The sequence below is a fragment of the Pristis pectinata genome, chromosome 3 (genome assembly GCF_009764475.1).
Source record: "Pristis pectinata isolate sPriPec2 chromosome 3, sPriPec2.1.pri, whole genome shotgun sequence".
Classification (NCBI taxonomy): domain Eukaryota; kingdom Metazoa; phylum Chordata; class Chondrichthyes; order Rhinopristiformes; family Pristidae; genus Pristis; species Pristis pectinata.
In genome coordinates this window covers 80643429-80668746 of record NC_067407.1, presented here as the reverse complement: position 1 = coordinate 80668746, position 25318 = coordinate 80643429, and the positions used below count along the sequence as shown (strand labels likewise).

General features: G+C 42.8%; 1 protein-coding gene across 1 annotated transcript in view; it reads left to right on the top strand.

Annotated features, from left to right (window-relative positions):
• The window catches only part of syne1b (spectrin repeat containing, nuclear envelope 1b), a 392896-nt gene that overhangs the window by 45622 nt on the left and 321956 nt on the right, over nucleotides 1-25318 (top strand). The window contains 11 exon segments of the mRNA XM_052012795.1: nucleotides 1945-2141; nucleotides 8513-8622; nucleotides 10647-10754; nucleotides 12496-12633; nucleotides 12777-12941; nucleotides 15178-15290; nucleotides 17919-18087; nucleotides 20021-20117; nucleotides 20233-20435; nucleotides 22285-22449; nucleotides 24611-24763. Of these exon segments, the coding sequence (XP_051868755.1) occupies nucleotides 1945-2141; nucleotides 8513-8622; nucleotides 10647-10754; nucleotides 12496-12633; nucleotides 12777-12941; nucleotides 15178-15290; nucleotides 17919-18087; nucleotides 20021-20117; nucleotides 20233-20435; nucleotides 22285-22449; nucleotides 24611-24763 (1618 nt within the window).

Sequence of the window (25318 nt, the reverse complement as noted above, 5' to 3'; positions counted from 1 at the left end):
TCTTACCAATTGCCCTGATTCACTTTCGTGCTGTGACTTTAGCCTTCTGTGTAAATAAACCTCATCATATAGTTTTAACCTATAAATATGAAGCCTGTCAGATTCACCTATTAGACTTTTAATGGAGTCTGCTCTAGATACTAGAATCCAATCTCATCTCTCGAAAGCAGTACAGTGAATAGAGACTGGCCTCTCAAGTGGAGCAACAAACAAGAAGCTGGAGGAATTCAGTGGGCCAGGCAGCATATGTCGAGGGAAATGGACAGTTGACGTTTCAGGTTGACACCCTTCATCTGGACTGAAAGATAGAGAGGAGATAGCCAGTATAAAAAGTTGGGAGGGAAGGGGTGAAGTAAGAGTTGGCATGCGACATGGTGGATCCAGGTGAGGAGGGATAATGGGCAGATGGAGGAGGGAAGAGTGGAAATAGCAACAGAGGTTGGGAGGTGGAGGCAGCAACTGGAGTCTTCCATTGTCCATATGATGAATATAAGAGTGCGGAGGACAGATCACAAGACATCCATACAGTGGCAAATAGTATAAGAAGGGGAAACTTGAACCAGTTCTTCAATATTGATTCTCTCATTCCTGTGCCAATGCAGAAATTAGCTCTAAAGTGAAAATGCTTCGTTAAATGGTTCTTCCTAATTGCTAACATACTGTTATTTGGCGCTGAATGGAACTGGTGAACATGATGCATTAGCAGCTGTGATTGTGAAGAACAGGGACTGCAAAGGTTGATCCTTTAGAGGGGATGGTTCTTTATTTTGGGGATTCAGTTGAAGGCAGGCAGGAGAAGAGTGCAGAGTCAGAATCAGATTTATTATTAGTGACTTTTATGACATGAAATTTGTTGTTTTGAAGCAGCAGTATAGTGCAAAGACATAAAAAGACTATAAATTACAAAAATAAATAAGTAGTGCAAAAAAACAGTGAATAACGGGGTAGTGTTCATGGGTTCATGGACCATTCAGAAATCTGATGGCGGCGGGGAAGAAGCTGTTTCTCAGTCATTGAGTGTGGGTCTTTAGGCTCCTGTACCTTTTCCTTAATATTAGTAACAAGAGGGCATGTCCCAGATGTTGAGGGTCCTTAGTGATGGATGCCATCTTCTTGACGCACTTCCTCTTGAAGATGCCTGTGATGGAGCTGGCTGAGTCTGTAACCCTCTGATGCCTCTTATGATCCTATGCATTGGAACCTCCATACCAGGCTGTGACGCAACCAGTCAGAATGCTCTCCACTGTACATCTATAGAAATTTGTATGTCTTTGGTGACATACCAAATCTCCTCAAACTCCTAACGAAGTAGAGCCGGTGTTTGAGCTGTGTTTAGCCACACAGTCATGAGTGTAGAGAGAGTAGAGCAGTAGGCTAAGCAGAGTCAGGGAATAAGAGGCACATCCTTTAATAGTGCATTTCCTGCTCTGATGACCGACGTGAGGTAGAACCCAAATGTGGTGAGCTCATAGATTGTAAGCGGGCCTTAGATTGAGAGTGGGTCAGATATGAGAGACTGGAATGTGTCATCAGTAATGGAGACACAAGAGATTGCAGGTGCTGGAACTTGAAGCAAAAAAACAAACTACTGGAGGAACTCAACGGGTCAGGCAGCATCTGTGGAGGGAAATGAACAGTCGACATTTCAGGTCGAGACCCTTCATCTGGACTGGATGAAGTCAAGACGAGTCCAGATGAAGGGTCTCGACTTGAAAGGTTGACTGTCCATTTCCCTCTACAGTTGCTGCCTGACCCGCTGAGTTTCTCCAGCAGTTTGTTTTTTTTTTGTCATCAATAGTGCTTGCCTGATGTGCTCTGGAATGCCAGGAAGAGCCAAGGGCAACTCCATGCTCTCTTCTCCTTCAGGCCTAGTTCCCCAATCTCTACAGGCTTCCTCCTTGTTGTTTTATATAACACATTTATAACCTCTGCTCTTTTCTGAAGGCGTTTAGGCATTGAAGTGAAGGATTTTGGCCAGAGCTGGAGGAGTGGGATTGCCTTCCATTCAGTTATTCACGCCATCCGTCCCGACTTGATCGACTTGGAAAAGGTCAGGAGCCAGTCAAACAGGGAAAACTTGGAGAGTGCTTTCACCATCGCTGAAACCCAGCTTGGGATTCCAAGACTCCTGGACCCTGAAGGTACTTGTAATTTTGTAATTTTAACTGTTTTATTCATGGGGGATAGTTCTGTGGGGACTCCCACAATGGGAATCTATCATCATCCTACATGGCTTTCTGTCATTGTCAGAGCTGGGCTCTGTAGAAATTCAAAATCTTTAATATTATTCAAGGAGATGAGTCCTGGTAGAGTGCTGCACTTTAGGAGGGGTTGTCTTTCTGATGAGACATTATATGAGGCCTTGGCTGCCCCTTTGCTGATTGTAGAAGAGCCGCATTGTACTATTTGAAGAAAAGGAGGTATTCTCTTATGTCCTGGCCAACGTACTTTGCTGTCAATAAAATCAAGAAAAAAAATTTTAAAATTAAACCAAGAAAAAAAAAATTCCCAAGTGCTAGTGAAGGGAAACTGGAATGATTTGAGAGACAAGGAGCTTTAGTTGTGTGGATACAATGGTGAAGCTGGGTTTCATTTTTGGAACAGAGAAGGTTTTGTGGAGATAGGATAGACATGCTTAAAATCATGGAGACAGAGCAGATAGAAATTATTCCTTCCGGCAGAGGTCATAGAATGAAGGTGACGAACAAAAGAACCAAAAGTGACATGAGGAAGGTTAAAGTCTGGTTTGCTCTGTCAGGGGTAGTAGTGGAGGCGGATTCAGTTGGTATTCAGAAGGGAACTGGATAAGTATCTGAAAGGAGAGAATGCACAGGACTGTGGGGAGAGGGAAGGGGAGTGCAACTAGCGTCTCACGTGGAGCCAGTATGGACATGACAGGCCAAGTGGCCTCCTTCCCATTGTGCCTATTCTGATTCTATGATAAGAACAGAACAGACCCTTTGTGACAACTGGTGGCCAGAACTAGAATCACCAGGGTATGAATGGAGATTATGCAACAACCTGGGCTCATTTCCTGAGCAAAATACTGCAGATGCTGGAGATCTGAAATAAAAGCTGGAAACACTCAGCAGACTGGGCAACACCTGTGGGTAGAGAACCAGAGTTCGTGTTTCAGGTAAGTGACCTTTCAGTGGGATTGAGAGAAGTTAGATACATGGCAAGTTTTAAGTTGCAGAGTAAGTGGGAAAAACAAAAGAGGTCTTTGATAAACTGGAGACCAGGAGAGACTGAAGGACTCAGGTGTTGGAAGTGCTGGCTGAGAGAGTGCGGGAGCGGTCTGTTTGGAGGAGGCGAATGAAATCTGAAATCCCAGAAGAGGGCAGAGGGGATAAACGACCTGAGAGGTAGAAGTGTGAGATGCAAGAGTAGAAGGGTTGATTAGCTGATCCCGTTGAATTCCATGTTGAATATTGTCATGTGTCAAATTGGAAGATGAAGGCGCTGAACTTCAGGCTCACATTGGGCTTCCTTGGAATGGTGTAGGAGGCCAAAGGTGGAGAGGTTGGATCAGACTGGGACAAGAATGAAAGTAACAGGCAACTGGAAGCATGGGGTCGCCCTTGTGCGCCAAACAGAAATGCTCTGCACTTACTTCATTCAGTCTCTCTTGGTCTCCACCCTCCACCGTATCACGGACCTTCCCCTTTGTTCCCTCGACCCCTTAAGCATTATCCACACTTAAAACTTGTTTTGTTTCTAATTTTTCCCAATTCTAATGAAAGTTCATTGACCTGAAGCATTGACTCTGTTTCTCTCCCCACAGATTCTGTCTGATGTGCTGAGTATTTACAGCATCTTCTGTTTTTAATTTCCTCCTGCCTGAAAGTTTAGTTCAGATTCCTTTCATGTTAACTCCATGATGAACTTCTGCTGAGGGACTGCCAGGCTACTGACAGCTCTGGAAACAGAAGGTCATCAAGACCTGTGTGCAGCAACACTCCTCCTCAGTAATGAGCCTTCATCCCAAGATTGCTATTGAATATTCTAATGATTCCCTGTTCTCTTCACATGGAATTATTACAGGTTATTGTCATACATTTTCATTGTCCCTGATGGAGGCTTTATAATTGTCTATCAGTTTACTCAAGTAGAAGTTCAAGAAATAGAAAACATTACAACTCTGGTATTAATTCTTCATTCAGTCAAGTTTGTATGGTGCAGTTAGTAGAACAGCTGCCTCACAGTTTCAGCAATCTAGGTTTAATCTTGACCTCTGGTGCTGTCTGTCTGGAGTTTGCATGTTCTCCCTGCGACCATGTGGGTTTCTTCTGGGTGCTCCGGTGTCCTCCCAGTTCCCAAATACCTGCAAGTGGGTGGTAAATTGACCGCTGTAAATTGCCCCCAGTGAGCAGGTGAATTGTGGAATTTAGGGTACATTGTTGGGAATGTGGGGGTAACACAATAGGGTTTGTATAAGTGGATGGTCATCTTGGTCTCAGTGGACTGAAGGGTCTTTCTCCATGCTGTATGACTCTTGCATAAAGAGTTTGCGAAATGTCCTTCCTATTGTGTGATGACTGAACTATACATGGCCCTACAATTGTGGCCTATCCAATGGTTTGTAAAGTTCTAACATGACCTTCCTGCTCTTATGTTCTGTCCCTTGGCCAGTAAAGGCAGGTATCCCATTTGCCTTCTTAACCACTTTATCTGCCTGTGCTGCTCCTTTTAGGGATCAGTGGACATGTACTCCAAGGTCCCTCTCTTCCTCTGCACTTCTTAGTATTCACCATGTTTGCCCTCCCCAGTGCGTGACCTCACACTTCCCTGGATTAAATTCCATCTGCTACTTTTGTGCCCACCTGCTATCTTCCTACAGCCTCAACCTTTCTTCTGCACTATTGACCACACTGCCAATATGGAAAATCTCTTAACCATGACCTCTGTATTTAAGTACAAATCAGTAATAAATATCGCAAAAAGCAAGAAGCCTGGTACTGAGCCCCATGTAACACCAGTGCGCAAACCTCCTCGGGTCTCTAAATGTACTCTAAACTATTACCTTTTGCTTTCTCAAACTGGGCTAAGTTTTAAACCAACCTGCCACTTTCTCTTGAATCCCATGTACTTTTAGTTACCTGATCAATCTGCCATGTGGGACTTCGTCAAAAGCTTGTTAATATCCTTGTAGGTTACATTAAATATGTCACCCTTGTCTACCCTCCCAGTTTACCTCCTTTAAAAAAAAGTTCGTTAAGGTTCGTCAGGCCTTGATTTTCCCTTAACAAGTCCATGCTGACTCTCCTTGATTAATCCATGCTTGTCTACATGCTGTCCCTCAGAACATTTATGAAAAAATTTTCCCATTCCTGATGTTAGGCTGATTGTCAGATAGTTCCTTGAACTTTTCTACTCTTTTAAATAGTGGAACCATATTATCCTGCTTCCACTCCTCCATCACCACATCTGTATCCAAAGAAAGTTGTCAAATGATAGAGCCAGAGTTATTTGCTCCTTTGACTCTTTTAAAATGTAGGATACATTTTATCCAGGCCTGGTGATTTATCCATTTTTAAAGGTGCTAGATCCCTTAGTATGTGTTCCCTCTGCTTTATCATTTCCAGTGCTTCATATTGTTCATCCTTGATGTCAACTTCTGTATCAATCACTTCTTCTCTATGAAGGCAGATGCAAAGATTTCATTTAAAACTATGCCTACATTTTCCATCTCCATGCTTAAGCCACTGATTGTCTCTAATAGCACCCAAACTTTCCTTTATGTCATATTTTGTTCGTTGAAAGAAAACCCCTGGCACTTCCCTTGATTTTCACCTGCCAATATCTTTCCACACACCCTTTCTGCCTCGCTCCTTTCCTTTCCAACTTCACACTTGTGCCCTCCCCACTCCTCTAAGCTTTCGGTAATTTTGAGCTCTTGGTATTTGTCACATACATCTCTTTTTAACTTATCCTAATTTGCATGTTCCTCATTGCGCAAGGGGTTCTTGATTTGGGAGTTTCCCCTTTACATTTTACGGGTCCTCCCCAGCTTACGAACGCCCAACTTCTGTACAGCCCATACATGCGAGCAAGCGTTCGGAAGACCAGCGGTATGGATTTGCCGGCTGCAGGCATCTCCATTAATAGCCTCTCTATCATACTCCATTTCTACCTTCATCCTCACTTCATCTTCTTTGTTTTCAATGTTCTTTGCATTAAACCGTACACCATTAAATGCTTCTAATTTCTTTGCTTCCTCTTTCTTGGTCTTTGTTTCTTTTGATTTCAAACTCATTGCTCTTCTTTCCTGACTCATTTATTAAACCCTTACTTTCTGCAGTAAATGAAATAAAAACTGCAGATGCTGGAAATCTGCAATAAGAGCAGAAAATATTGGAATCATTCAGCAGGTCAGGCAGCATCTGTGCAAAGAGAAACTATAGCTCTCTCCACAGATGCTGTCAGACCTGATTAGTGTTTTGAGAAATTTCTGTTTTCATTCTGTACTTTCCACATCCAATTTGGCCTCCTTTTCTTTTGAAACTGCGTCCAACTTCTTAACTCCTTCCAAACTGGCTTGAATCCCTCATCACTGGCACTTGTAAACCTCCCCACAAGGATGTTGGTCACGGTCCTGTTGGAGGTGCAACCAGTCCGGTTTGTACAGGTCCCAGCTCCCTAGTGCCACAGGAATCTAAGTCTTGCTTTGACAGAGTCACCTTCCACCACATTACAGGTGTTCCAGATGGGGGGATTGCCTTCAGACTCAAACAGGGCATTTCTTATCTTGAAATGACACAGAAGGAAGCCATTGGATCCATCGGGGCCATTCCTGCTCCTAGGGGAGCAATTCCACCAATCCCAATCTCTCTCTTCTTGTTCCCCTGCAATTCTTCTTCACACACGTTTACCAACTCTCCTTTGTTTCTTTTTGCAATAAACCTACACTGAGGTGTAGCTAATTAGCCGACCAACTTTACCAAAGCATAGCTCTCCTGCCCAGCCCCTTGGCAGAGGTGTCTAAAACCAGAGGATACACGTTCGGGGTAAAGGGTAAGAGGTTCAGAGGGGGTCTGAGAAAAAGCTTTCTCACCCAGATGCTGGTTGGAAATTGGAAAAAAAACTGCCTGAGTGGGTGGTGGAAGCAGAGCCTCTCACAACATCTAAGAGGTATGTAGACTAACACTTGAATTGCCAAGGCACAGAAGGTTATGGACCAAATGCTGGTAAATGGGATTAATATAGATGGGTACGTGATGGTCAGCATGAACATGGAATTATAGAGTCATATTGCACAGAAACGGGCCCTTCGGCCCAACTCATCCATGCTGACCAAGATGCTCAGCTAAGCTGTTCCTATTTGCCTGCATTTGGGCCATATCTCTGTAAACCTTCCCCATCCATGTACCAGTCCAAGTGTCTTTTAATGGTGGCAAAAGGGTCTGTTTCTGTGCTGTATGACTCTATGACACTATAAGAGATAATAAGAGGCCATGTGCCATCTGCATGCTCTTTGGGTGCTACTGAAGGTTTCAGCCATCTGCTTTCAGTCCCTGTCCTGCCCTAGGATTTGTGTCAAGACCCAGTGGCATAGGATCCTTCTGCTATTCCTCACTAGCAGGTGGTAACTGGGGCATTGACTTGTTGGCCTTGTGCTTACTGATTGGCCCCTGATCTGGAAATGTACCATTTAATAATTCACTCATTGTTGGTTTCAAGGAAGGATAATGGAATATTGCCCCTGTATTGAAAAGGGTGTGGATCTAAAAGTAGGAACTTCTGATGCAGGCTTATAGGGTGGTGGTGAGACAATAATTGGAGTACTGTGTATACTTTTGATCCAAAGAATGATGCATTTACATTGGAGAAGGTTCACTAAGTTGGATTCTTGGGTTGAAGAGGTTGACATATGAAAAGGGGTTGGGCATGTTGGGTCTATCCTCCAATTCTAACCTCTTGCACATTCCTAATTTCCATCACCCCATCATTGGCAGGCTGCCCGACACTCCCTTCCGAAAGCTTACTGCTTCTCCACCTTTCTTCTTCTTTAAAACTCTCCTTTCAATCTGCTTCCTTGACTAGTAGCGGTTAGCGTAACACTTCACAGCGCCAGCGACCCGGGTTCAATTCCGGCCGCTGTCTGTAAGGAGTTTGTACGTTCTCCCTGTGTCTGCGTGGGTTTCCTCCCGGTGCTCCAGTTTCCTCCCACATTCCAAAGACATACAGGTTAGGAAGTTGTGGGCATGCTATGTTGGTGCCGGAAGCGTGGCGACACTTGCGGGCTGCCCCCAGAACACTACGCAAAAGATGTATTTCACTGTGTGTTTCGATGTACATATGACTAATGAAGATCTTATCTTATCTTACATTTTTGGTCACCTGTCCTGATAATTCTTTAAGTAGTTTAATGTCACTTCTTGCCTGAAGCACTCTTGTGAAAAACCTTGGGGTTTTGAAATATGTCACAGGTGCCATTAGGGATATACACACATTGTTCAGTATTCTAAAAGAGCAGCAGAACCCTGTCTTCTAACAGAATGATGCTTTACAGATGTTGATGTTGACAAACCAGATGAGAAGTCCATCATGACCTATGTAGCACAGTTCCTGAAGCAGTATCCAGATCCACGGGAGGCTGAGAGTGAACCTGCAGAGGAAGAGGTGAGTTCTTTTCCATTTCTATTTCATCTTGCTGTAGGACTATAGAGTAATACAGTGCAGTGAAGGCATGTGGCCTGTTTTGTCTGCACCAGCCAAGTCCCACTCTCTTCCTGTTTCCCATGGCCCTGAGATTGTCCATCCTTCAGATATTTATTGATTTCCCCACTGAACCTTTCTGTTGATTCAACTTCGAACAAACTTTCAGCCACTGGATGCTAAATCACACATGGACTTGTTGTTGTATATATATATATATATATATATATTTTATATTTATATATATAAATATGTAAGCAAAAAACTGCCAATGCTTAAAACTGAAATGAAAATGGAAAATGCTGGAAACACTCAGAAAGGGTGGTGAGGAGAATAGTTCATGTTTCAGATATTTCAGATCCTTTTGTCAGAACTTTAAAAACTTGGAAAACAAACATGTTTCAAGTTGCAGAACGGGGAGAGGCAGTGAGAACACAAGGAATGTGAATGATTGGCTGGAGACCAAGAAAAAAGGGTCGCACAGATTGGGTCAACGGAAAGTGGGTAGTGAATGCTTCTTAAAAGCAGCTAATTTGTCTGGATGAGGTGTAAATAGAGAGAGAAGGGAGAAGAGAAACCCCATCCCTTCCCCTTCTCCGGAACTTCGAACGTTATTGTTTTCTGAAATTTCTCAGTTCTAACAAAAGGTCAACGACCTGAAATGTTAAATCTTTTTCACTCTCCATGCTGTCTGACTTGCAAAGCATTCTCGGTTTTTATTACTGCATGAGTAAGCATTTTCTCCTTATTTACTGTATCCAAATAGTTCATGACCTTGAACACATCAATAAAATCTCCTCATCCTTCCTTGTTCTAACAGAACAGCTTCACCTTTTCCAGGGTCTCCACAGACCTGAACTCCCCCATCCTAGATACCATTACAGTTCTGATGAAGGTCTCAACCTTGGCCGCTGTCTGTAAGGAGTTTGTACGTTCTCCCCATGTCTGCGTGGGTTTCCTCTGGGTGCTCCGGTTTCCTTCCACATTCCAAAGACGTATGGGTTAGGAAGTTGTGGGCAATGCCATGTTGCCACCGGAAGCATGGCGACACACGCGGGCTGTACCCCAGAACACTCTACGCAGAAGATGCATTTCACTGTGTGTTTTGATGTACATGTGACTAATAAAGATATCTGATCTCATACTGATCTGATCTGACCCAACATGTCGACTGCCGATTTCCCTCCGCAGATGCTGCCTGACCCGCTGAGTTCCTCCAGCAGTTTGTTTTTTTTGCTCCAGGTTCCAGCATCTGCAGTCTCTTGTGTCTCCACATTAAATCTGATTCTCTTTTCATAGATGCTCATCCCAGTTTTCATTTTCCCTGGCACTGGCACCTGTGACTTCACCAGTCTAGGCCTACATTCTGAAAGTCTTTCCTTAAAGCTCTTCATTTCTCCACCTTTATCTTCTTATTAAGATATTTTCTCAAATGTATCTAGCTTTTGGCCACCTTGTGTATCCCAGTGTCAAATTTTGGTCTTGGGATACTTTGTTAAGTTAACTTGCATTTATAAAATATATTTTTGGCATGGAATATTTTGCAACAAGACAGTGCCATACTACAGTAGATATTTTTCAGCTTTGTGAATTCTTGTATTTCTTATTCAAACTTAAATATTCTTTAATAACTTTGTCAGAAAGTATTGACATTTAAAAAGTCTGATATTCTGAGGATACCGCAAAACATGGGCCCTAATTGTAAATTCTCAGATGAGTGGGACAAGCTGTCTTTTCTCTCCTTGCAAGTTGTTGTGACGCCTGTGATGATTCCGTGGGTAAATGTTTCATGGAATTGCATCCCTGCCATTCACAACATGCTGTGAGATTTCTACTGGCTGAACAGAAAGGTTATGTAAGATTGCAAATTTAGGTTTGAATTACTGTAACCATGGATACGGCTTCCTGTCATTGTTAAGACTCTAATACAGCACCATCTAACTGCCTCTCTTTCACTGTTCCATTATTTCTATTCCATGCTCCATCAGCGGGAGGGCAAACTGATGCTGAGAGACGCGAAAGCTTGGCTGGAACAATTTGAAAGGGAGCTCACAAGGGTTCAAGTGGCGGAAGCAGGGCTGCAGGAACGATATCAGGTGGGTTGGTATAATCCTCCTCTATTGTCCTTTCTGAAGGATGATCTAATTGTCCTCCTGCTGTGGGGCATTAGTCTGGGCTCTATGTTTGTTTACAAAGGTGTCCTTTTGATTTCCAGACTGATTTCTGCTTGTGGTTTACATTTGAACAGGTTTTGTGAAGACTAGTTCTCATTTGTATTAATGCCTGCTATCCACATAATTCCCGAAAGATGTCCTATGTCCAACAATCCCTAACACAGGGGAGGCTGAGAAGGACCTGATAGAACTATATAAAGTTACGTGAGGCATAGATAGGGCAGATATTAAGAAACATTTCCCCACAGCAGAGGTGTCTAAGACAAGAGGGCTTAAGTTTAAGAATTAGTGGTTTAGAGGAGATCTGAGGAAGAATTTTTTTGCACCCAGAGGATGGTTGCAATCTGGAATGCACTGCCTGAGGGGGTGGTGGAGGCAGGTCAGTCAAAGTCTGGTGACCCGTATGTATTCTGTCTTGTGGTTTACATTTGAATGTTTCTCACAGCACTAAGAAATTTTGGGATAAGCACTTGAATTGCCAAGGCAGAGCAGACTGTGGACCAGGTGCTGGTGACTGGGATTGTACAGAGGGGTACTCAATGGTTGCCATGGATACAGTGGGCCGAAGGCCTGTTTCTGTGCTGTATCACTATTATTTAATCAACCTCTTCAAAATGATGAATTGATTTGAAAGGGAGTAGAGGGTGAAAGTATTCCCTCTGTTGGGTAAATATAAAGCTGAAGCGGGCCAGGAATGAAATCACTGGCCTTTTATTACATCAGGAGAGTGGGAATTTGGAACTCAGGCCCCAAAAGGCAGCATGCTCTCCAGAGTTTAGAAGAATGAGAGGTGATTTCATTGAAACGTACAAATTTCTCACAGTGTTTGATGGGATAAATGCAGAGCTGATGGTTTCTCCTGGCTGGGTTGTCTAGAACCAGGGGTCACAGAAGCAAAATAAATAAGGTGTTGGCTATTCAGGACAGGGATGAGAAGAAATTTCTTCACCCAGAAGGTTGTGAATCTTTGGAATTCTCCAATCAAGAGGGCTGCGGCAGCTCAGTCGCTGGGTATGTGCAAGATGGGGATCAATGGGTTTTTAACATTTTAAGGGAATCAAAGGATATGAGGTTAGTACAGGAAAGTGGCACCAAGATAAAAGATCAGCCAAGATTTTATTGAATGGCAGAGCAGGCATGAGGGGCTGAATGGCCAACTCCGGCTTCTTTTTCATATGTTCTTAAAATGCTAGGCATCAATTACTTTCAAGATGACGACCAACAGATTTTGGTTGGGTAAAGATGGAGGTAAATGAAGCAGAGAGACAGTGCTGTCTTGATCTCTTGGAATGGTGGAGCAGGATCTTGGGATCAAGTGGCGTCCTCCTGCTCCGATAGGTCTTGCTGGATTTTTTTTTCACTTCTCTTTGGATGGTACTATCTCCTTGTTGTACAACTGTGAATGAATCTCTTGAGTAGATAGTACTCATGCATGAATCTTGCCACTGAGTGTCTACAGGTTAAGTGGCCATGATATGGGATGAAGCTGGTGGCAGAGTGATGGACATTTTGTTTAACTGGTACACTTTATATAACTGATAATTATAGAACATGCATATTTACAAATACTAAACAGGCTGCCAAAGATTGCAACAGTAGATATCCATTTCCTGGTACAGTATAAATGATTGCTCTAAGTAGATAAATACTTATGTTTCCACAGTTGTTTAAAACATTTCAAGGACAGTATGAAATGAAAAAGAAGCACGTCAAAGCACTAATTCAGCCTGCACAGAGTAATGGGAAGCTATCGCTGGATCAGGTCACAGTGAAACAATTATGGGACAGAGTGACGGTCAGAGTAAGTCATGAGAGAGTGACTCTGCAAAGTTATCAGACCTTTCCTATGTTGTTGCAAAATTGTTTATTGACCCTTGTCAGTGCAATAAGTGTGACCCTTATAACCAACTAATTGCAACAAGGTCTTTGGCTTGCCTTTCTCAGCTTATGGATTGGCATATCATGTTGGACAAATCACTTCCTGGTCCCCTGGGTGCCATCGGAGCCTGGTTGCACAGAGTGGAGGCTATTCTTGGAGAGGAAATTATAATTCAGCAGGCACATGATGAAACAGCCAACATCATCCATAGGAAGCTGGAGCAGCACAAGGTGAGACTGTGACAGGGGTGCACGTTGGGTCACACCTCAGGGTGGTGTGATGTCTTCCTTCTTGGGAGCTCTGGTTGGAGAACCAGCTTGAAAGGGTCACTGCCATTAATTGCAAAATCTCATCCACTGTGAATTTGTTCATGACTTTAATCTCCCCAATCAGAAGTCATCGAGCCATGCAGCATAGAAGCAGGTCCTTCAGCCCAACTTGTCCATTCCGACCATCTAAGCTAGTCCCATTTGCCCACGTTTGGCCTAAATCCCTCTAAGTGTTTCCTATCCATGTACGTGTCACTCTGTCTTTTAAATATTGTTATTGTACATGCCTCAACCACTTCCTCTGGCAGCTTGTTCCATATACACACAACCCTCTGTGTGAAGAGGTTGCTCCTCAGGTTCCTTTTAAATCTTTCCCCTCTCACCTTAAACCTATGCCCTCTAGTTTTTGATTCCCTTTCCCCGGGGTGAAAGGCTGCATTCCCCTTATCAATGCCCTTCATGATTTTATACATCTCTATATGGTCACCCCTCAGTTTCCTACACTCACCTGTTCCCAAGTATCATTATAAACTACATGCAGAGCCTTCCCATCGTATTTCATTGTAATGATAATCATTATATTTTTCTCTCTGAGGAAGATCATGAGGAGTATGGGAGGTTATGTGCATTTTATTATGAATTGAACTTAGCACTGAGTTGGCCCCATCAGGTATATTGATTGCATGCACAAGACTGTTCTGTCATTGTATGATCATAAGACCAGAGTTAAATTATCTTACCTCTGCAGTTCTAATACAACAAAGAATTTACACCATATAATCTGCCCTTGTGGCCAAACAGATCTATTCCAATGTTAACCAAGTAACAGAAGTAACCAGCTTCTGTTGTCTATTGAAATTGCACTAACAAAATATTTCACTCAAGGAACATATAATGGAATAGTTACTTCACTGACACTGTTTGAGTGAGTAATTCAGATTCTGCTGGGCTCTGGTTAGGGTGAAGCTTTCTTTGGTAACTTTAGAGACTTCCATTTCCCTGCAGTGACCCTGCAAACTTTATCGAAAATTAATTATTTTCAAAAAGCGGTCATCTTATCATGTAACAGAATGAGATCCTGGAAGCAGCAGTGAAATGAAGAATCAGTAGATCTGCTTGTGGTTGTGCGATACCAGGAGAATTCTTCAAATAGCGTCCCAGGATCTCTTCCACTTCAGAAGACAGACAGGGCTTTAGCCTAATGCCTCATGCAGAGGGCAACACCTCTGACAGTGTCAGCGTAGGGTATGTATTCAAGCTCTCGAGTGTGAATTGAATCTGTGGCCTCTGACTGAGGGACAGGGTGCTACTACTTGAGTCACAAATACCACCTTCCTCAAGGAAGTTCTACCTTGTGGTGCCAGCTGTGTCCAGGAAGCCGTGTAGGCTGTCTACATGAGTCAAACAGTCTGCAGAGGCATGAATATTGTCATTGATGGTTATCTGTGGTCTGTCTGGTGGAACTTTGTTGAACCTGAATTTTCCACTTTCAGTTGTTGCAGGTTATCCTATAACTTGGTGGGGGGGGGGGGAGAGAGCCAGGACTAATCTAGGCCTGGCCTGCCCCTGCAAAAGGCAATCACACTTGAAGTAGTTTATTCACGCCTTGATTGCAGTGGTGCAAGAGGAGATTTATGAAGAGTTGCTGGGACTGGAAAATTGCAGCTCTGAGGAAAGGTTGGGTAGACTGGGGTTGCTTTCTTTGGAACAATAGAGGGTGAGGAGAGACAATAGGCATGTATAAAAAGTGCCCAGATAAATAGGAAGCACTTGTTTTTCTTAGTAGAGGGGTCAAAAACCAGAGGAGCATGGATTTAAAGTAATTAATAGAAGGAAAAGATGAGGAAAATGAAATAATTCAGGGGATGGTAGAGATTTGGAACTCACTGATGGGGTGGTAAAGGCAGATATCCTCATCACAATTGCAACGCTACTTGGATATGTACTTGAAGAGCCATGACCTACAGGGCTATGGATCTGCTGAAGGAAAGGATTAGATTGTGTAGCCTTTCTCGACCAGCACGGACATGATGGGCCAAACGGCCACTTTCTGTGTCATGAATTTTCTGTGATGCAATATTATTGGTAAGAAATGATGGCTACTTCATCCTTAATATGGACTGCTGAATGAATCTCCTAAGTTAACCTTGACCATTCTCAGCAGTAACAGACAGATGTCTATTTGTTTCCTCACCAGGATGTTATAAAGGCTTTAGAAAGTCACCAGCAAATATTCCACCAAATCTACAGGGCAGGATCTGTGAATGGGATTCCCATCCCGATTGATCAGCTGGAAGATGTGGCAGATCGGTGAGCAACATTTTGGTTTGATTATTTCAGTGAAACTTTTGTCAGCTTAATGACTTAAAATATTAACGGTGGCCTTAGTCTTTCTTGTGTGAATTTCACTGAACCTAGGTGGGCAGTTACCAACGAAAATAATGTGATGCTGTTTATATTTTCCTACTGCATAGAACCAGGCCATTTGTCCCATTGTCTATGGCAACTCTCAGACCAATCCCTTCAATCCCATCACAATTCTCCCTGCCTTTTCTCTCACATGCCTATCAACTCCCCTCTGACTCCTCAACCACCCACCTGCACTAGGTGTAATTTGCAGTAACCAATTAATCTGCCAACCAGCATGTCTGTGGGATGTGGGAGGAAACTGGATCATCTGGGAGAAACATATGCAGTCACAGAAAGAACGTGCAAACTCACAGACAGCACCGGGTGGGGGATTGAACCCGGGTCACTGGAGTTGTGGGGCAGCAACGCTAACTGCTGCAACATTGTGCTGCCCTGTCAGTGACCTGAAATCTGAACCCTGTTTCTCACTCCACATATGCTATCTGATCTGCTAAGTAGTGTGTACAGTTTTGGTTACCCTGTCTTAGGAAAGACATTATTAAACTAGAAGGAGTGCAAAAAAGATTTACCAGGATGTTGCCTGGACTTGGGGACCTGAGTTACAAGGAGAAGTTGTGTGGACTAGGACTTTATTCCCTGGAATGTAGGAGGTTGAGGGGTGACCTGATAGAGGTATATAAGATCAGGATGGTCATAGACAGGGTGAAAGCACAGTTTTTTTCCCAGGGAGGAGGTGCTAAAAACAAGAGGGCATAGATTTAAGATCAGAGGCGAGAGATTTAAAAGACAGCTTCTTCACGCAAAGGGTGGTGCGTATTTGGAATGAGCTGCCAGAAATAGTGGTTGAGGCAAGCACATTAGCAATGTTTAAAAGCCTTCTAGATAAGTACATGGATAGGAGAATTTTGGAGGGCTATGGGCCAAACACAGGCAGATGGATGAGCTCGCTGGGCAACACAGTCCAGTTGGGCCGAAGAATGAACTATGACTCTCTAAGTATCCCCACCATTTTTTGTTTTTATTTCAGATTTCCAGCACTTGCAGTTTTTTTGATTTTTCAATTGATTTTTATTCAGAATAATTTTAGGTCAGCTGAAAAATCCAAGTTCCATGAAGACATGGGACAACATGCATTAACCTCCAGTGCAACATGGGTTTGATCCTGAGCCCACCTGCTGTTTGTGCAGAGTTTACATTTTCTCTTTGTAACCACAAGGGTTTCCTTTGGGTGCTCTGGTTTATTACACTCCCCCCCCCACCCCCCCCACCCCCCCCCGCCAGTGCAGGTTAATGGCCAAAAGAATCAAAGGGGAGTTGATGGGCATGTGGGAGAGAATAAGTTGCAGCGCTGCAGGGAAATAAAGAAAAGTGGAAAGAAGCTGATGGGATTGGTCCACAGGGAGCTGGAGTAAATGCAATGGGCTGAATGGCCTCCTGTGTAACTACAAGAAAATAAGAGCAGTTTTGATGAAGTGGTTGATCTGAAACATTCATTCTGTTTCTCCATGAATGCCTCTTGACCTGCTGAGTACTTCTAGCACTTTCTGTTCGTATTCCAAATGAATACTGATTGAGTACATGGAGATATCTAGCTGATTTCTTCTGAAGAAGAGTATGATCATTGTACAAGGCCTTTCAGATCTTCAGAAAGCCTCCAAATGTTGCATGACTGATGATCACTGAATAGTTCCTATTGCATCATTGACAAGCACTGCAACCAATCTGCTCACAGCAAGATCTCACAAACAACAATGAGATAATAGCTGATGGTCTGTTTCGGTTGAGAGATAAATGTTGACTCAAGAAAATAATGTTGACTTTTATTTGGATTTATCTTTTACAATGTGAATACCAGTGAAGGTCAAGGTGCTTCACTCTGAGATAAATAAACTGTTCGTACTGTTTTCACATAGTATCTTCCTTCCTCCAGCTTTGGGAAGAGTTTCCTTGTGGATGTGATTCTGTGGTAACATCCTTGCCTCTGAGTCAGAAGGTAGTGGGGGGTGGGGTGATATCTCACTCGTGCACATAGTCCAGGCTCACACTCCAGTGCACTACTGATGGAATACTTCTTTCAGATGTAGCATTAAAAACAAAGTTTAATTGCCCCCTTGGGTGGGCTTCAAAGTTATCTTATGTGTCAAAGCAATGTTTAAACCTCGAATAACATCACTACAATCTGGTCATATTACAGTTGGCATGGGACCTGGCAGTGTGCAAATTGGCTGCCACATTTTCAATGTAACAATAGCGACCACACTTTGTTGAATACATCAGTACTCTGGGACTCTTCAAGATCAATAAAAGCACCATTGGCTGGAAATGATGGGTCATGCCAAATGTGCTACAATAGCATCAAAAATGAATGAGTTTAGGAGACAGAGTGAAGCTTGCAATGCAACATGTACACCACCACCAGTCAGGATATTGAGACAATTTTTCATTCAAGTTCTTTCTTATTCTTATTTTTTTTAAGATGTCAGTGCAGCTAAGCATTCATAGTGCCACCACACCATTATCTGAGGTTTGCTTTGGACGTTCACCTGACATGTCTCTTTTGACTTCCAGCTTTAGTTTCATTACATCTGCATCCAAGCTCCACTTAACAAGACTGGATTTTCTAGAGCTAAAGTACCGTCTTCTGGCATTCCTGGTACTTGCTGAAACCAAACTTAAATCATGGATCATCAAATACGGCAGGAGGGAATCAGTTCAACTTCTCCTAAAAAGTTATATTGTAAGGAACATTTCACTGGAATTGTACTGTGGAATATTTTGTTGGCCCATATATACTGTGACATGACTAATGGCTATGCTGAAGTGAAAATCAAAATAAACTGTAGATGCTGTAAATCTAACATAAAAAGCAGAAAATGCTGGAATTGCTCAGCAGGTTCTGATGAAGGTCTTCAACCTGAAACGTTGACTCTTCTTTTCCCACAATGCGGCCAGACCTGCTGAGTGTTTCCAGTGTTTTTTGTTTGTTTTTATTAATGGCTTGATTAGTAAATGTGGATTAAAATCCCATCAGAGGACAATTTTGAAATTAAGCTGACTAAATCGGTATTTTGAGATTGGTGTCTCAACATTAGCCACATAACCTGCAAAATAGTCATTATAAATGCAGCTAGTTCATTAATGACTGGAGAGAGCTACAGGTGATTCCAGTTCTATTCTATGTGGTGGGCTCTTAATATCCACTGGACTGGCCAAGCAGAAAGCAGTGAGGGCTGGTTAATGAATGAACTTTAGCCACTGTCATCCACATCCATTGCATAAAAAGTGAAATGAAACTGTAATTCTGTTCACTTTCATGTAATGGTTATTTCTCTTAGCACCTGGATGCACAAATAAAAAGCCTTCTTTGCTGACCTTGAGTCTATTTACCTGCCACCAGTTCAGTTATATTTTCTTCTTGAGTAGCCCCTCAGGATGGAGGATTAGTTGCTTCCACTGCGGTTCTGATGTGAAAACTGCAGACTCTTCCATGGATGGAGTGGCTGGTGGCTGATGAGGTGGGCAGTGAGGTGTACACTCCTCCTGCCACGTACACAAGGCCTCTGTGTGCTCCAGAAGCATGGACTCGAGCTTCCCAAGAGCCGGTGGGGATGTTGCATTTCTTCAAGGAGACTTCAAGTACATCCTTGAATTTTTTCCCTTGGCTGCCTGGTAATCTCTTCCCATGACAGAGTGCGGAGTGTTTAATGAGCCTGGTGTCGTGCGTGCAGAAAGCCATGGCCTGCCCAACATAGTTGACTGAAAGCAATTAGAGCCTCAATTCCAGGGAGAAAATCAAAACGTTGCAGTGCTGGAAATCTGAAATATGCTTGAAACACTTAGCAGGTCACCTGGACTCCTCTGCGGAGGGACGCTTCAGCTTCATCCTAAAACTTTAACTCTCTTTCTCTCTCTGCATATTCTGCCTGACCTGCTGAGTGTTTCTAGCATTTTCTGTTTCTAACTCAATACTTGTTCTTCCACTGAATTTGGAGGAGGTTGCAGAGACAGTGTTGGCAGCAGTCCAGGTCTCAGAAGTATATCAGACGGCATGGATCACTGCTGCCCAGTGCACCGTGAGTTCCATACCAGGTCGGAGGTCTTGATCTTCAGGTCAGACAGTAATATTGAACCCATGTTATACCCCATCTGTATGACTGTAGACCCCAACCATGTATACCCCAACTGTATGTCAGTTCTGGTCACAACATGATAGAGAGGATGTATCGGTTTGCTGGGAATGGAGAACCAGAGTGATATGTGGGCTTAAAGGGTTAAATTACAGAGACGTAAATTTACCCTGTAATCCCTTGGCTACAGAAGGTTAAGGGTTGATCTAACTGAAGTGTTGAAGATCTTGAGACATTTTAATTTAATAGATAGAAACTATTTCCTTTGACAAGGGGATATAATCTTAGGAAAAGAGTAAGATTGTTCTGTGGTGATGCCAGGGAATGACTCTTTGCAGAAAGGCTAATGGAAATCTGGAACTATCCCTTACAAAACACACAACTGAAGATTCACTTCTTCCTCTTTCTATTCCAGCACTTTTGAGATAATGGCAAATATTCCGTTAGATTTTGTTGAATTACTTTTGTGTCTGTCTGCCAGCTTTTAGTGAGTTATATTCTGAATACCTAACTCTCAGTGATGTCCTTAATCTTTCCCTGCAGTCATTTGTTGAGGGCAACAAGTTTTTCAGCCATTATGAGGTCACCTTCCAGTCTCTGAAGCAGGCGGCTGATGCATACTTGGAAGTGGAGGATTCAGGTAACTGAATCCGATTTCATACGCGTGTCAGTTGAACTCTCTGACAACAGACATACATGCCCACTCCTTCTGACCTCTGCATTTGATTCTACCCTGTTATTTCTGTTGCCTCCAGCTGAAGAGAAAGAGAGCGTCAACAAGTTCTTGACCGATTCAACAGTACAGTGGCGGAATCTGTCTGTGGAGGTGCGCAGTGTCAGGAGCATGCTAGAAGAAGTGATTACCAACTGGAACAAGTACAGCAGTACAGTGGCAGACCTGCAGGCCTGGCTGGAAGATGCAGAGAAGATGCTGAATCAACCAGAACTTGCAAAGAAGGTAAGATTTGACTATACAAGTCAACTCCAGTAGACGCTCTACGACTGTAGAATGCAGAATAATCCAATTTAAGCAACGTAATAATTTGTTCCATGACAAAGTGAGACGGTAGGGATATTTGTGATCAGTATGTGATAATAGTAAACAGGTAGAGGGAGCTGGTATAGGCAATAATGAGAGTAGCATGGTATAGTAGTGATCTGGTCTGAAGGATAAAAGTGAGCTTGTAGAGGGGAAATAGTAAGTGCAATAGTGAGCTGGTATATACAGTATGGAGTAGTATAGGGTATGAATGAGCTGGTCTAAGTAACAAACTGCTGGAGGAAAAATAGTGAACCAGAATGAGCTGGCATTAGTAATTGTGTACCGGTATAGATGGACTGACAAGTTACTGTGCACGGTAGTGTTCTGATATTGGATAATGCACTGCTATAGGAGCAGGTTGGTTACAGTAGATCATTGTTACATTGGCCTTTATGGAATCTTGCTTGCTCATATTAGCTGCTACGGTTCCTACAAGTAACCACACACTTTAAAAGTACTTAATTGACCTTGAAGTGCTGTGAGATATCCCGAGCCAGTGAAAGGAACAATGTATATGTATCTCTTGCTGCTTTGTTATTGGATAATTATGAGCATGTATTATGTGTATGTAAAGCCAAAAATGAGCATGTGGATGGGTGAATAAGAAATGACTCCCCCTTACATGAAACAAGATGTGTTATATATTGGGGTGTGAACAGGAATTTAAATTTGACCACTTTTAGAAGGGTGCATTAAGCATAGATGTACGTACAAAAGCACATATTTGTATTTTGGTCTTTAACGTGTTTGTTGATTAGTGGGGGAGGCCTGTGCCCTTGGAGCTCTCTCCTACCCCTCCCATCTGCCTTGCACATACTCCTGATTGCATGTGACATAGCAATGATTAATGTCATTATGGAAGGTACTGGATGATGTCAGGGAAAAAAGATTATCCCTAATGGTCTCCTACACCATAAATTCCTACCAGTTTGGCAGCTGGAAGAGATTCAGGATCAATAGATGCTGCTGATGTAAATCAAAAATATTTAGAAACCTATATTCATAAATTGGCTTTGTTTGAAACTGTGCAGTGTTTGCCAGGATTTTCCAGCCTGAATCACCAGCTGTCGGTTCAAACCAGCACAAAAGGTTCAGGAGTTCCAATTTCAAGTCATGTTCAGTGCAATCCAAGTTTTTGTGACCTTTTGTGCTTTTAACATCATTGCATTGGTAGCCAGTATAGGCCAAGGACCCGGACCAGATCTCTGGTTTTTGAGATTACGCATTATGTCTCGTAAAGATCTTGTGTCTTATGTACCCACCACTCTGCAGTTTTCTTGCCTTTTATATTTGCGCGAACCACTAGCCTCCTTCCAAACCCACCAGCTGAGGACGTCATCCAAGATATGTCTCTTCCCACTGGAAAGATGGGTCAGATTGTGTCTCTTCTTGAGATGATCCAGCGTTAACTGTCCACCATTCCCATCTCTGTCGGCTCATTCCCTGCATGCACCTTGGAATCATGTCCTGAGTGAAACTGCTTTAAGTGTCACCTGTACACCAGGCAGAGAGATCCTTAAAGCATTTCCTCTGAAAGGCAAAACCATTAACTCTGTAGCAGTCACTTGGTATGGTGTTGGTACATAACACTAGGGCAATTGGCTCATGTACTGGAGCAAGGCATTCTGACTCCATGTGTCATCATTTTGATACTTGAATGGTAAAACGTATGTTCTGTATTTTGCAGTATCAGTTGTAAAATAGCTTACAGCAGCTAATGCTTAACTCTCCCTTTCTTACACTTCTTATGTGTTTGCATTGGAAGGACTTCTTCCGACACCTCCCACACTGGATCCAGCAGCACTCCATCATGAACGACGCAGGGAATTTCCTCATCGAGACGTGCGATGAAATGGTCTCTCGCGATCTCAAGCAGCAGTTGCTCTTACTGAATGGACGTTGGAGGGAGCTCTTCGTCAAAGTGAAACATGTAAGTCTTTTGGGGTCTATTTTATTCTCCTTTTTGGAATTGCTGAGCCGCAATCCAGTACATGGCATATCATGAAAACCAACAATACCGGCGAGAGAACCACTCTGATAGCGTTTGTGTTCAATTGATAGTCAATGAAATGCAAGGCCATCGTTTTCCTTTTGTTACTCAGGATGTGAACAGTTGTGGCCCATCCTATGTAGCCATTGAATTAAATTGGTTTATTATTGTCACATGTACTGAGATACAGTGAAAAGCTTTTGTGTGCATGTAATCCAAACAGATCGCTTCATATATAAATACATCGAGGTAGTAAAAGGGAAACCAGAATGTAGAATATAATGTTACAGTTCCAGAGAAAGTGCAGTGCAGGTAGACAAATAAAGTGCAAGGGCCACAATGAGGTAGATTGGGAGAGTAAGAGTTCACCTTTTAGCGTATGAGAGGTCCATGCAAGGGTCTGATAACAGCAGACCAGAAGTTGTCCTTGAGCTTGGTGATATGTGCTCTCAAGCTTTTGTATCTTCTGCCCAATGGAAAGGGGGGGAAGAGAGAATGACCGGGGTGGGAGGGGTCCTTGATTATGTTGGCTGCTTTCCCGAGGCAGCAGGAAATGTAGACTGAGTTTATGGATGGGAGGCTGGTTTGCATGATGGACTGGGCTGTGTTCACAACTCTCTGCAATTTCTTGCGGTCTTGGGCAGAACAGTTGCCATACTAAGCTGTGATGCATCTGTAAAGATTGGTAAAAGTCATTGGGGACATGCTGAATTACCTTAGCCTTCTGAGGAAGTAGAGGCACTGGTGTGCTTTCTTGGCTGAAGTGTCCACGTGGTTGAACCAGGACAAATTGCTGATTGTGGACCTTTCAGTCATTGTGGGTCTTTTCACAGTTGACTAGCTTGCTGGATCACTTCATCTGACCTTAAAAAGCCAAGCAGGTTGTTGGAATGGGAGTCACATATGCTCAGACTAGTCGGTGTCTGTCTCTCTGCCCTGAAAAGGTTTAGTTGGATTTTTGTCACGATCTGGTAGCTTTCAAGGGAAGAATTGGTGTTCCATTTCCCACCAGAAGAATCCTAGAGACTGATCAGAAGCAGCTGTTAAATCAGAGAGCACCTTCTCAGTTAAAGAGTAATAGAAACCTAGAACACGGTGTCCTAAAAGGCTGGTGGGATGTAAAATGGTGTATTATTGTCACATTTACTAAGATACAGTGAAAAACTTTATTTTGCATGCCATTCATACAGATCATTTCATCACATCAGTGCATTGAGGTAGTACAAGAGAAAACAATAACAGAATGCAGAATACATTGTTAGTTACAGAGAAAGTGCAGTGTGGGCAGACAATAAGGTGCAAGGCCAAAACGAGGTAGATTGTGAGGTCAAGATGTCAACTGATGACTTTAAAACTGACAATGATAGATCCTTAGATTAGGTAATCAATGCATGTGGACCAAAGATAAATAAAAGGAGTTGAGGTACATGATCAAACTGAGATCAAATCTCATCAAGGGAAATTGTGAGGTTGAATCCAAAACTAAATCAATAACTTGTGGTCCGCCAGCAGACAAATACCAATAAAGTTGTCACATTGTTTTAGAAACAAATTTGCAGGCTGGACTGATTTGGTGAACTGTGCAGCTTATACATTTTAATTTTATTCTTGTTTTGTATTCTTTAGAAATTTTAATATCTCCCATCAAGAGCACAATGAAGAATCAACGCCCTGTGGGATAGTGCTAAGCAGGGTAGCAGTGTATATTCCAAGAACAATAACAACCAAGAACTATATCATTGTGCAATAAAATTGTTGACATCTAAATCTGTTTGCTTGAAGCTGCAGGATATGCCCTTGGTTAGGAAGGACACTTTCATGGCAGTGTAAAACCTGACATGAAGCAAAGCTGTGTTTTTAACAATTGCTACTGCCTCTTTCCAATCAGCATTTCTGCCCATTTTCCAAAGAGCAATCCAAGGTCAGGTGCTGCTGTCTGCTCCTCAACTCCTGGGGTGTTCACCCTGCAGTTCAATAATCTCTGAGCATTTGTGAGATGTGCTATAAACTATCCTTGAGCCTCCTGTCTAACTGTTGGAAGGCAGCACTTTATAATGCAGTATTATTCCCAGCCATGCGCTGATGCGTTTCTGTTTTGCAGTATGCAAGGGCAGATGAAGTGGACAGACTCAAAAAGGAGTATCTGGATGGTGTGTCTACTCTGAAGAACTTTGTAGACTCAGCAAATGAGAAACAAGTCTCCCCTGTGGATGTCTCTTTCCTAAATGTTAAGACTTACATTCAAGATATGGAGGTACAGTATTCCATTCGAAGGGAAAGTAAAGATTTTCAACCTGGCACCTGGGTGTAAAACTGGACTTCTATGGAAAGAGATCTCACGTGGTTTCTGTAACAGATGGTTGATCAGTTTTATGCCCTGGTGGTAAGTTAAAAATCTAATGTGGGGTCTTTTCATGTGGTAAATGAAGAATAGATTTTCAGCGCTGTTCAGGTTGGAATGCAGTGAGAACTAGAGGGAGAGAAGCTACTTCATGAATGCAGTCTACAGCGCTTGGTTTGGTTAACAGAGATTTGCAGATGTGGCCTGATGGAATTCATAAAGCACTTCCAAAAAATCTAAGATATGGGTAAAAATTTACTCTCACAGAATTTATGTGGAAAAGAAACGCACACAATTCTTTTTTCTACTCTCATCTTTTGACACATGCAGATGATGTGGTTTCGCTTTAAGGAAAATTGTTATACAGACGGTTTTCTAGGAATGCAAACCTCCTGTAATGCAGGGATTGCCTGTACCAAGATGATTACTGTTTGTTTTTTTTTTGTGTGTCTCCGCGCATGTTTGTCT